The sequence below is a fragment of the Balearica regulorum genome, chromosome 15 (genome assembly GCF_011004875.1).
Source record: "Balearica regulorum gibbericeps isolate bBalReg1 chromosome 15, bBalReg1.pri, whole genome shotgun sequence".
NCBI classification, from domain to species: Eukaryota; Metazoa; Chordata; class Aves; order Gruiformes; family Gruidae; genus Balearica; species Balearica regulorum.
In genome coordinates, this window is record NC_046198.1 from 502,648 (window position 1) to 515,329 (window position 12,682).

A 12,682-nucleotide genomic window follows, 5' to 3' on the forward strand; every position below is an offset into this window, starting at 1 on the left:
CCTTGCCTGCAGGCCTGCCCGCTCCTGCCAGCAAGTCTGCCCGCTGCCTCGAGCTCGGTAGCATGCAAGGGAAATCTCTAAAACAGAATTTGGTGTTACAATAAGTGTCTGTTCTCTCTGATCAGCCACAGTGTGGAGAGGCTGGAGGTGTCCTGTCAGGCTGAAGGCAAAACTGAGGTTCTGGCTAAGGGTCCCCTGGTCTTTCTGCAGGAGCTGCGGGGGGATCAGTCCCAGAGCTGGGGGGGGGGGATCAGTCCCAGGAGCTGGGGGGGGGGGATCAGTCCCAGGAGCTGGAGGGGATCAGTCCCAGGAGCTGGCGGGGGGATCAGTCCCAGGAGCTGGAGGAGATCAGTCCCAGGAGCTGGGGGGGGATCAGTCCCAGGAGCTGGAGGGGATCAGTCCCAGGAGCTGGGGGGGGATCAGTCCCAGGAGCTGGAGGGGATCAGTCCCAGGAGCTGGGGGGGGGGGGGTCAGTCCCAGGAGCTGGGGGGGGATCAGTCCCAGGAGGTGGGGGGGGGGATCAGTCCCAGGAGCTGGGGGGGATCAGTCCCAGCATCCTGGCCCTGGCCCAGGTTTGGGGCTGTGGAGCTGCCGCATTATCTCCCGGTGAGACACGGTCCATGCCGTTGCGCAGCCGAGGCTTGGTCGCGGTGCTCTGTGGTGGTCAGCAGCGCCGTGGTTCGTGCCTCTGTCAGGCAGTGAGACCTGTGTGTGATGTGGTAGTGTATTTATTTTTGAAAGTGCCTTTTATTTTTTGCATTTCACAGGGAGGTGTTACTCTGGGGCCTTTCTAGTTTTTAAGAACTATTTTTAAAATAATAAATACAAGCATAAATATATTAATAAATATATAATATATGCAAATGAAGATGGTCTTTGCAATCAAATAGTATGTTGCTGTGTCAGAAATTGTTGGGTACCTTAGCAGCAGTATCTGGAGCATGGTGCTCAAATCAACGGTTTCTCAAAGCAGAACCAGTTTTCTAATATTTTGCTGTGGGAAGTAAATTGAAATAACAATGTTATTTCAATGTTAGTTCTCAATGATGGACCAGCACTTCTTGTAGTAGACTTTGACAGAGACTAAAGCAATGCAGGCCCCTACATCCTGAAACGCAAGACAGAATCCTTTCTTGGACAAAAGTTCAATTTCTCTCACCTCTGTGTTAAGTTTCTTTTTTCTCTCCCCAAGATCACCCTGGGTAAAACTTTCATCTGCTGCAATAGTGTCTATTTTTACCTATTGGTTTTCTTGGATATTCCTGCCAGTGTCGTAGTCTGTTTCATAATAATACAAGTTACAAAGAGCAAGGTCCTTCTTGTGAGGGACATGTCTACTGGAGATAACCAGCCTCTGCCGCCACTCCCCATGGACCAGGGGAGAAGGTTTCGCTGTGGGTTGTCCCCATGCAGATGCTGTCCGTAGCTCCAGTGGGACGATGGGAGCTCCTCTGCGCAGAGCCGGGCCAGGTCCATCAGATGAAATGTTCCTTCAAGCGCTTCTGGAGGGCAGAGGCAGGAGAAGGGGTGGTCAGAGGGAGGCAATGTTTTCACGTTTCACAGATACTTGTGCTGGTGAGCTGCTCTTAGCCCATCTCTTGCTTTGGTCTCTGTGCTGGGTAAGTCCGTGCAAGCGCTGCTCTGCTGTGAACACTTGCAAATCTGGGGTCTTTGGCCAGTTTGACCACAGTGCTGAGTTCTGGCGTGTGCGGTGCCCTGCTGCTGCAGCCTCGCAGGTGGGTTTTGCAAATGGTTTGGAGTGGAGGAGGAAGAGGTGGGATGGCAGAGCTCCAGCTCCTCAGGGCAGAGGGACGTCTGGGTGGTCCACTGCGTGTGGCTGGCGTCCGGTGGCCCACGGACAGGCGGTGCCTGGGGCAAGAGCTGCCGAAGAGGAATCGCTGGGGCAGCAGCTCCCACCGAGTTTTGAAGTAGGCAGGAGGTGTTGCCATTCAGGAAAGCAGAGTGCAGCCGGTAGATGATGAGCAGCATCTTGTAAGTCCCACTGGGTCTCTACACACTGTTCTCTTTTCACTTTGTACTTTGAAATACACTGGTTGGTCTATTCCCTTTCAGAAGTTTCCACTCCCTGTAGTCTAAATAAGATTTCTCATCCACTCATCTGTTCAACCCCTGAACTCTCATCTTCCTGCCTTGAGGGAGTTGAGTTGTCAAGGCTCCAAAAAAGAAAGATTTTGATTTCCTTTCAGAAACTCGCTGTTAGTTGGTTTGACAAAGCACAGCACAGGCTGTTCCTTCACCCTTCACAGAGTGAAACAACTATCGGCAGCTTCTGCCATGCTACAGATTTTGGAAATTAGATTTATTTTCCTTGTATGTAGAGAAGCGCAGCCACGCCCACGCCCACAAGATTTAACATCTTTTAGTAATGCCAGAACTCACTGTCCTTGTTGATCAAAGCCAGGTGACAATATCTAACATCACCTAAATGTTCTGTAAAGGCGGTTTTCCTGCTTTTTCCAGTTCCAGATACAGGCAGTGGCTGGAATAAAAGAGAAACCAGTTCCAACTTTTCAAAAATTAGGATGGTCACATCTGCTGATCTGCCGGCATTTCTGTATGGTGTAGAGATGCATCGACTTACCCTCAGAAGGATCCAGCGGTGCAGTTTTTGTGAGGCCTTTCTGGTTCAGAAGTGGCTGCGCTCCGTTTCAGTGCTCCTTTTGGCTCCCCGGTCTGGGGAACTTGGACGTGCCGGAGCAGAGCACGTGAGGAGGCTGCGGTTGAACCGCATTCAGCACAGACAGGCAGATGTAAGAAATTCCGTAAAATAGTCAGACATGGCCCTGATTTATCACTTCTGATCCTATTTTATTTTTTCTATACCGTTTGGCCTTAATGAAGTGTATGCCACATATTTATGGTGATTACCTGGAAAATTTATACCAGTTGTAGTTGCAAATAAAAGATGCTCTAATTGTAAATTAGGCAAAGCCTTTTTTCTCCGTGTTTCTTTATCGTATGTGTTTGACAGCACGTCGTGTCTCATCTGCTTTGCTGCTTCCCGGTTAGTCACTTTCCCCTGTTTGTGCAGGGCTTTCCCACAGCAACGGGGAAGAGAAAAACATTTTCATCATAGGAAAACTGGAAGGGGATTTGCTTGCAGATGCAGGACCTGAAGTGTCATTCGACTCCTTTTTTTCTTTTTTTTTTTTGTTTTCCCTGCTTTTATTGTTTAGATACTTACTGTGTGCCGTGGTGGTGTCTAACTGTATGGGCCATACATCTGCTGAGGTTCACACACTGAAAAATCCCGTATTTTGAATGGTTATGGTTTCTATTAGTCCAACATCTTGCACCTTATTCTGAAGAGCCTCAAATGTAAACAGAACCCGTGAAAGTCTTTGCTTGTCACCCCACGTGTCATGGTCCTTCCGTGGAGCAATGCTGCCGGCTGGGACCTGACGTTCCCGCAGGGGAGCGCGGTGCTCAGCCAGTCCCTCTGTCTTGGCAGAGGATTTTGCAATGTTAAGTGTGAGCTCTTAGCCCTGAGGAGTTCTCATTCTGAGCATTGCAAAGCTTCTCTTTGTGCTGTTTTTTATCCAAGTTTTAAATCGGGCCATGACAGCGTGGTCAGTTGTTGCCTACACGTCATTCCCAGTTGCAGAGGGCAGCTGTTAGGCTCCTAGTGGCTGTTCCATGTTTGAGCTGTGCAGGACGGCAGCAGGACATTGCCAGTGTAACGTTTGTGTATATAAGACTTTTCTCATAGTTTTTCTTTTGAATTCTGAACATCGATCTGGGGGTATTGTGAATGTCTATATGTTGCAGCTACAGCAAGAACCACAGCGATGGGTGCATGAGAAATGTTTATATACTGCCCTTGTGTAGACATTGGTGTAAAACAAAACGCAATATTTCCGTAAGGCTGTGGGCGTTCAGCTCCAGAACTAACCTTTACATCTGAGGCCTATTTCTGTTCGTCTTCAATCTTCACACAGCAACTGGAGTCTCTCCGTCACATCCAGCAAGTGTCCAATGCACTAATGGTTTTTCCCTTTCACGCTCTCCTCTTTCCTTGCATCTTACCTGCTTAGTCCCCAAGCCTTACAGGTGACACCATAAGAGCTCTCCTTTCCTTTCCCATTCCTCGCAGTGAGGCTGTCTGGGAGAACATGGCTCGCATGTGTGTGAAGACTCAGAGGCTCGACGTTGCCAAAATTTGCCTTGGGAACATGGGTCACGCAAGAGGAGCCAAGGCACTGAGGGAGGCTGAGCACGAACCAGAGCAGGAGGCCAGAGTGGCGGTGCTGGCCGTTCAGCTGGGCATGCTGGTAAACCCCACCGACCACACGCATCCGGGAATATCCACACCCCCCCCCCTTAACTAGGGACAAAAATGAGAAACTGATCATTTTTTTAAAACTCTGAGATGCAAAAACCTTGAAGGGGAATAAAACCTATTGCCAGCTTTCCAAGGAGTGATGAAGAATAGTTCTGACGTTATTTTCCTAAGTTGAGTTTTTGCCCTAGGGAAACAGGCGTCTCCTTCAGCGCTGCACAGCCCCGTGCTGCACGATGCCTGCGCGACACTGAGCAGGGGTTTCCCTGAGCTCCAGGGGCTCAGCAGTCCCTGAGCCCTTTTCTGTTCCTCCAAGAGCAGATGAGAATGAGCATTGCAGAATCTGATGCCTGGAAGTAAGAGTACCAGGAGCCATAGCCGTGTAGGGGTATAGCAAATTCCTTTGTTTTCTTAACTGCCACACCGAATTTATATGGGACTTTTACTCCCATATGGAAAATTGCTGAATGAAGGAAACTGTTGAGTGAAGTTCAGCAGCTTTTAAGGATGGTTTCTGTGTGAAACATTAAACAGAAAAATTGTTTTCTTGGGGCATAGTTCTTCCAAGCTTAATCATTCTAGGTTTGACTGGATTCAAAAAAAGGATGTACTTTAAAATATTCTAGCTAAAATGTTTCAACAAACACATGGGAAATGCAGGTTCCATTTTGACGTGCTTGTTCATAGAGTGAAAGGCTAAAGCTGTGTTCTAGCAGAGAGTGAGGGCTGGCTTAAAGCATTGAAGTAGTTTAAGCAAAATTGGTGTTTCCTGCGGGGGTGGAGAGCTCTGGCGAGTCGCATTTGCTGCCTGTGCTGTCCCAGGGATGCTCCACTACAGTCACCCAGATTTCCATCCCGGCCTCTCCCGTCCCGTGGGCAGTGACTTCCCCGGATCCAGCACAGCCAGAGGACACCAGGCTGTTCTCCCCGTGGTCTGGTGCGCAGGGTGACTGTCCCTTGTACCTGTATCTGGAGCCTGACCTGGCAGCAAATACATACCAAAATGGACCTTGGCTCTCCCATGCCTCTTCATTGTAGACTGAACCCACTCCCTTTAATTAACAATAGAACTGAGATCTAAAAATGGGGTTTGAGACCAGTATTATCATGTGGATTGAAAAGTGACCGGAGAGCTGTTGAGTTAGATGACTGATAAGAGCATGTATTCCGCTCAGTTCACCTTTATTTAATGTCTTCATCAATGATCTGTGAGAAAAGCAGAGATTTTTTTAGTTTGGGAGCCATAAAAGATCCAAGCATATGATCTATAAGAGGGAAAAACTGGGAAAGGAGAACCGATGAAATAATACCCCACAGTTCATAGGAATCACGAATTAGATTAAAAAAAATGCCAAAGTGCTATGACAGCAAAAATCTGTTTGGGGCTGGGTTTGATGAGACACCACATCCTGGGGCTTTGATTTGGTAACTTCGGTCTATGTATTTGCTGCAGCTACAGCTGGAACGCTGACTTCCACCCTTAAGTATCTCATTACCAGAAAAAAACTGTTGATGAACTGGAAGAAGTTCAGAGAAAATCAGTGCAAATTGTTAAGCTCTTGGAAAGATTTCACAGACAAGGAAGTCTTTAAGAGAGCTGAATAATTAGAATTTGGCTTAAAAAGGTGTTTAGCAATCTACAACTATTTTAAGAGTATAAATGCTAGTGAGATAGAGTAACTGTGCTGAGTTAAAGCGAAGAAGAAAAGGAAAATTCAAACTAAATGTTTGGAAAAGCTCCCTGGCAGAGAAAGCTCTGAGGCTGAAAAGTGTCAATACTTCTTGTTTTGGATATTTAAATCTGTTTGGAGAAGTGGAGGGGAACTGTAGCAAAATGAACGGAGTTCTGTTTCAACTCATACGGAACCATAGCACAGGCATCTTCCATCTCTACTTTCTATGCTTTTTTTGAATTTGAAACAATAAGAGACAGAAACTATTTTTCTGTCTTGGACAGATAATCCCAATTTACTAAATATAGTGCTCAGCTGGACGGCAGTTGGGTGGAGCAGGAAAATGCTCCTTCCACAGGAGTATCTCTCAGAGCGTAAAAATAATAGTTCCAAATTTGCTCACCCTTGCGTCAGCATCGCAAAATCCTCCTGTTCTAATTCTGTCTTAAATTAATAGCATTTATTCCCAGGAATGGGTCTCGGTTATCCACAAACAGCATTGGTACCTCTGAGACCTGCTCGGAGCTGCCAGGGGTCCCCTGGCACATAATGCCTTCTTGCCAAACCCCCTAGTTTTGGCCTAGGACCTTCTCCTGGGCCTCACCTCTGGGTAGGCAGCATGGCTGTTAACTGTAGCCCCACAGGAGCATACCTCCCCTTTCTGAAATGGTTTACGCTCCTGATGGCAGCGTTTAATTGTTGATGGCTTGCTCGTGTCACCCCCCAGTTGATACCGTTCAGTAAATGCCAGGATCTGAGTGCTTTCCTTATTTTCACATAAACATCCTGTTTCCCAGTAATGTGCTATTCCAGGCTACGTATATTTAGTCGGTTAAACCCCCTGCCTGAATTATTGTTACTTTAATTGCATTACAATGACCTGCACTAATAAACTACTCAGAAGTGCAGTGCCTGTTGTGAATGACACCTACAAAACACCGGTCAGAGCTAACGAGGTGTGTGTTTGCTCTCCTGCAGGAGGATGCGGAGCGATTGTACAAGGCTTGCAAACGCTACGACCTCCTGAACAAGTTCTATCAAGCCTCAAACCAGTGGCAGAAAGCCATCGAAACAGCCGAAGCTCACGATCGGGTTCACCTTCGCACCACGTACTACAACTACGCCAAGCACTTGGAGGCAACCGGCGAGCAGAGCCTTGCCCTCAGCCAGTAAGCCCCAGCCTGTGGCACCCGGGGGAGCTGGAGCCTGGTTCTGCTGGAGGCAGGCTAAGGAGGATGTCTGGTGATGGCTGCTAATAATGAATTAAAGTCTTTTCCTGTTTCTGGTGCTTTCTATCTCATGGAGTGAAAGCATTGTTACTATAAACATGCCAGCACCTCCCAGGCTAATAAAGCTTAGCGGCAGAAAGGTTAAGTGTCTTGGGCCAACGGCCGAACCCCACTAGTACCCAATCCTGGGCTTGCCTCTGGAAGACCACTGCCCTCTTTTCCTTCCTTTTCCATGACAAAACCCACTTGCTCACTTCTCCTGAGAGTCCCAGACACAACTGCTGTGGCAGAATTTAGTCTGCCATGGGTGCCTCTGGCACCTGGTCCTCTCCTGTGACTGATGAGTCCCTGGAGAATTAGGGGAGGTGATTTTTCATGTGTTGTATGTGTTGTTTGAAGTCTTGTTTTTTCATATGATTTGTACCATATGAAGGCCCACAATATAATAATACAATAAGGTGACTTCTGTTCAGAGTCAAAGCAGGGCTCTGGTGTGATCAGACAGACCCAGTGGATGATCCAGGTGGGCTGGGAGGTGAGGGGAGACTCAACGGGGATGGTGGCCAAAGTGCAGTCATCTGGTAGTGGAAATAAGGCTGGAGTTGCAGTGGAGGGCAGAAGGACCAGGCGGGATGAGGGGCCCAGGGCTCTCATGACCTTTTCAGGTTGCACAGAGATGTGCCTGATGCTTGGGGAGCTTTCTGGGATATTTCCTCGGGCCGTCACTGGCACTTTTAGAGTATTTACTGTCCTGTGATCACATTGCCTCCCTGATTCCAGGTGCCTTGCAGGACCACTGAACATTTTATTTTTGATGGTGTTGGCAGACTGCAGCTGGTCTTACAGTGGCCTTACTAACACAAACGAAGCAGTGTTACCAGTGGTGTCACTCCATGACTGTCAAACAACATTAAGTGGATTTTTTACACAGGAAGTGAGCTAATAAGAAGGCAGTCGTTTCACATCTAATATGTTCTTCTCTACAGCTACGAGAAGTCAGACACACATAGGTTCGAGGTACCCCGAATGCTCTCTGAAGACTTACAAGCCCTGGAGAATTACGTCAACAAGATGAAAGACAAGTCAGTGCTATGCTTGTTCCTTCTCCCAAATGGGACGTTCAGGTCTGAAATACAACTTGTCAAGAGAACAGGGAAGGAGGCGCACAAACCCTCTCAGCCACAAGTTCGACCCCTGCCTTATCCATTACGAGCCTCCTACAGCTTCTCAGGATTATGCTACGTCTCGCTCAACAAGTGCCACATTAGATGTCTAGGCTGACCTCCCTTGTAGTGCAGACCTTTGAATGTCACCCTTGAGTCGGGGGGTAAAGTCTTGTCCACATTCTAAAAAAAAAGTATCTAGTCTTGAGTTCAAGATCTCCAGGAGTGAAAAATGCAGCCTCTGGCAATTCTTGCTACTGCAATTAATATTGTTGCTTTTCTAGGAGCCTGTGGAAATGGTGGGCACAGTATCTGGAGAGCCAAGCAGATATGGAATCTGCACTAAAATACTATGCACTGGCTCAGGATTATTTTTCCCTAGTCCGCATCCACTGCTTTCAGGGCAACATTCAGAAGGTAAGGCAGCCTCCTGCCATCTGCTTCCAGAGAATTCTCATTCCTGGGATGAGTATGGGCACAACGTAAAGCTGTATGATTTCCTTTTCAGGCTGCTGAAATAGCAAATGAAACGGGGAATTGGGCAGCATCATATCACTTGGCTCGCCAGTATGAGAGTCAGGATGAAATCAAGCAGGCTGTACATTTCTACACCAGGGCCCAGGCGTTTAACAATGCCATCCGCTTGTGCAAGGTATGTGAAGAGGTACATTTATGTCCAAAAGCAAAGTAGGATTCAGTCCTTAGGCAGCCCACAGAATGGAAGCAGGACAGGTTGGCTGTGCCCATTCTCTCTTGTGAGACACTGCTTGCTCAGATACAGCCCACTATGAAGATGCTTCTGGTTTCTGCCTGCATCTTCTACCAAAGATGTATCAATAAAGGTTTCGTTGTGTGGGACGTTATTTTCTTGTACAGCTCAACAGAAAACTGCCTGAAACAAGTTAGCATTGTTGCAGCTCAAGTTACTTGGGTTGGTATAGGTTTTACACAGAAGGGGTTGATGGGCTATTATGTGACAGTACAAAGCTGTAGGCTTGGTATGAAATCTGTTCACTGCATTCCAAGAGCCAGATCTTTGCTTTTGAACAGGAGAACAATTTAGATGATCAGCTGATGAACCTGGCTCTTCTGAGCTCTCCAGAAGACATGATAGAGGCAGCCTGCTATTATGAGGAAAAGGGGGAGCAAATGGACAGAGCTGTCATGTTATACCACAAGGTAAATGTCATTTTTAGTAAAAAAAAAAAAAAATGCCAAACTTTAAACTAAAGTGGTTCCTACAGCAGAGGAACTGTTTGTTAGTCATTTCTTAACGGTGGGTAATGCTTTATTAATCAACTCTAGGGTACCCTGTAAACTGATTCTGCAGTGTTTAGTCTAGTTTTTAAAGACTCATTCTTAATTTTGCAGGCAGGACACTTCTCCAAAGCACTGGAGTTAGCCTTTGCCACGCAGCAGTTCGGGGCCCTACAGCTAATTGCTGAAGACCTGGATGAGAAATCAGACCCAGCTCTGCTAGCCCGCTGTTCAGATTTTTTTATTGAACACGCTCAGTATGAGAAGGCAATGGAGTTGCTGCTAACAGCCAAAAAGGTAAGCTCTAGCTTCTCTAGTCCCCCCGCGCACGGGTAAAGAATTGCACAACAGGGGTGCGCATGCATGCACATACATTTATCTTCGTTGCTAAACAGGTACGTGAAGACGTTTGTGAGGTTTAAAGTTTCCCCTCATGCCAATGACTCGTGGGGTGTCAGCCCACTGGTTCAACTCTAGAAACGGCTTCCTGACTTTTTATCTTATTTCTGGCTTAAAACCTGCAGATTTTGCACTCTCAGGTAAAGAAAAACTCCTGCTCTACACTAACGTATTTGGAGACATGGAAATTGTAACATTATCAGTCAAAAAAAAAAAAAAAAAAAATCAGTGCTGTCCCTCTTGTCATACCACCAATGTAGTTAAGTCGCATTATTTCTCACTGAACCTTTTAGGCACTTCTGCCATGCCCTTGTTGCTGTGCTGGCAGCTCAGCCTCACCCAACCGCCGGGTACCAAAGCAGTCCTAGTCCCCCTCCTTTTCAATGAGCTCCTACACCTTCCTTTCTTCCATGTTTTGCAATGGTACAGCAGCCCTTCTCTGGGCTAAAAGCCACAATACTCATAATTTGTTCCTACTCGTGATTTGTTCCTGTATGGGAAGTAGTAAAATATTTAACAAAACCTTTCAAATGCCTGTATTTATTTGTATTTGCTGAAAACCTTAATGTAATCAACCATGCCTAATAAATCCAACTTGCATGTCTCTGAGAACATCATGTTCAAAGAGACAAAATGGATGAATGTTTAGTGCCACACTCACGTCCTCTGAGAAAACGGGTGAGAATCAATGGTCCTCATGGAAGAACAAATGTCTTCTTAGTGAACAAAATGAGACAGCGCGTACTTGAACCGGAGTTGATGTCGGGATGCTTAACTACACAACGTTCTAGATAAAGCATCCGCATCTGCTAGCATTTGTGCCTTCATACCTTTCTGTAGGGTGCACCACAAGCAACATGAAGTATCACTGTACTGCGTGCAGCATCTCATTGCTTTCTCACTTCCATTAGTACCATGAAGCTCTGCAACTTTGCCTGAAGCAGAACCTGAGCATCACTGAGGAGATGGCCGAGAAGATGACAGTCTCTAAGGACTCCAAGGACCTCTCTGAGGAGTCCCGGAGAGAGCTGCTGGAGCAAATTGCCGATTGCTGCATGAGACAGGGCAATTACCACATGGCGACCAAGAAATACACGCAAGCAGGAAACAAGTTAAAGGTCAGCCTGGATAGGTGGGAAAAAAAAATAAAAATCTGAAGAGGCCGAGCCTATTACCTTCCTAAGATTTCTCAGAACAAGGGTGTTTTGAGAAGTAAATCTTGGAACAATCTTCATACAGTAGACTATGCAGACGGGGCTTTCTAGCCACCTTAGCATAGCGTGTATTTCCACATTCACAATGATGTTTCCCCCCCTCTTCCCCCGTGCCTCCCTTTCCATTGCTAGGCTATGAGGGCACTGCTCAAATCCGGAGATACCGAGAAAATTGTCTTCTTTGCGGGAGTTTCCAGACAGAGAGAGATTTATATCATGGCAGCCAACTACCTACAGTCACTGGACTGGCGTAAGGACCCCGAGATTATCAAGAACATCATTAGCTTCTACACTAAAGGGCGGGCCCTTGACCTGTTGGCAGGTTTCTATGATGCATGTGCTCAGGTACATTCCCTTCTGTGACTGCTAAAGGTGTTTGGTTTGTTAGCTCTGGAGCAAGACATCTCATTTCTCCTCTCGCAGGTCGAAATTGATGAGTATCAGAACTATGAGAAAGCCCAAGGAGCACTGACAGAAGCATATAAGTGCCTTTCAAAAGCAAAGACTAAAAGCCCTCTGGAACAGGAGGGCAAACTAGCACAATTGCAAAGCAAGATGACCCTGATTAAGCGATTCATCCATGCTCGGAGGTGAGCTGCAGCATTCAGGGCACGTCAGCTAATGACAGAACATCATACAAGAAGGGAAGTTGTACTAGTACCTACAGTTTAATAAATAACTTGCAGACTCGCTTCTAAAGCTGCTGTTACATTTTGCTAGCAGGGAAACCATTATGTGATTTTTAAAAGCGCTGCTGACATTAAAGATGGAAAGGTAATCTGAAGTATAAGCAAGTGCATTGACCGAGGATAGCGTAGCTCTGTCAGAAAGGCGGTTATGAAACATAACACAGTAAAAGAATCTTCCCCGTTCTTCACATGACTAGCTGAATGCTCTCCCCCAGATTGTTAAGTTTTCTTTTGCTCTTTGCTAGAGTTTATGCTGAGGATCCCAAAGAAGCAGTCAGACAGTGTGAACTTCTCCTTGCTGAGCAAGATTTTGACAATGCCATCCGTCACGGCGACGTCTTGGGATTTCTGGTTCAACATTATGTACAATCGGAGGAATTCCATATGGTAAGTTAATTCTTCCAATCTACAGAGCCTGTATTTATATACAGCAGTGCAGCTTGGTATGGCACGGTTCTCTCGTACAGGAAGACATTCCGTAGTAGAGGCTCCTTTACAGGAGCTGAACTGCTCAGCAGGGTGTGGTAGACCTCAGGAACTATATCCAAATTAATGTATTTTCCATTTCATGTGACTGAAGAGAAAAAGCAAGCTCACAGGACATAGAGCATAAATAGTGGTGGATTCTTAAACATTCCCGGTTATTAGATAAGAACAAAAGGGTCTGTCTGGGTATCTCAGTAATTACACTGTACTTCATTTGCCACCTGGCCAAAAAAGAAAAGAGAATTGTAAAATTACAGTCATTTGAGGAAGTG

At 46.5% G+C, this 12,682-nt stretch overlaps 1 protein-coding gene across 4 annotated transcripts in view; it reads left to right on the top strand.

Annotated features, from left to right (window-relative positions):
- The window catches only part of IFT140 (intraflagellar transport 140), a 97,109-nt gene that overhangs the window by 83,546 nt on the left and 881 nt on the right, over window positions 1-12,682 (top strand). For all 4 annotated transcript variants that reach the window (XM_075767230.1, XM_075767231.1, XM_075767228.1 and 1 more), the window contains 11 exons: window positions 4,115-4,292; window positions 6,952-7,142; window positions 8,189-8,284; window positions 8,650-8,782; window positions 8,874-9,017; window positions 9,416-9,544; window positions 9,737-9,919; window positions 10,933-11,139; window positions 11,368-11,580; window positions 11,659-11,825; window positions 12,170-12,311. In XM_075767230.1, the coding sequence (XP_075623345.1) occupies window positions 4,115-4,292; window positions 6,952-7,142; window positions 8,189-8,284; window positions 8,650-8,782; window positions 8,874-9,017; window positions 9,416-9,544; window positions 9,737-9,919; window positions 10,933-11,139; window positions 11,368-11,580; window positions 11,659-11,825; window positions 12,170-12,311 (1,783 nt within the window). The remainder of the gene's footprint in view (window positions 1-4,114; window positions 4,293-6,951; window positions 7,143-8,188; window positions 8,285-8,649; window positions 8,783-8,873; window positions 9,018-9,415; window positions 9,545-9,736; window positions 9,920-10,932; window positions 11,140-11,367; window positions 11,581-11,658; window positions 11,826-12,169; window positions 12,312-12,682) is intronic.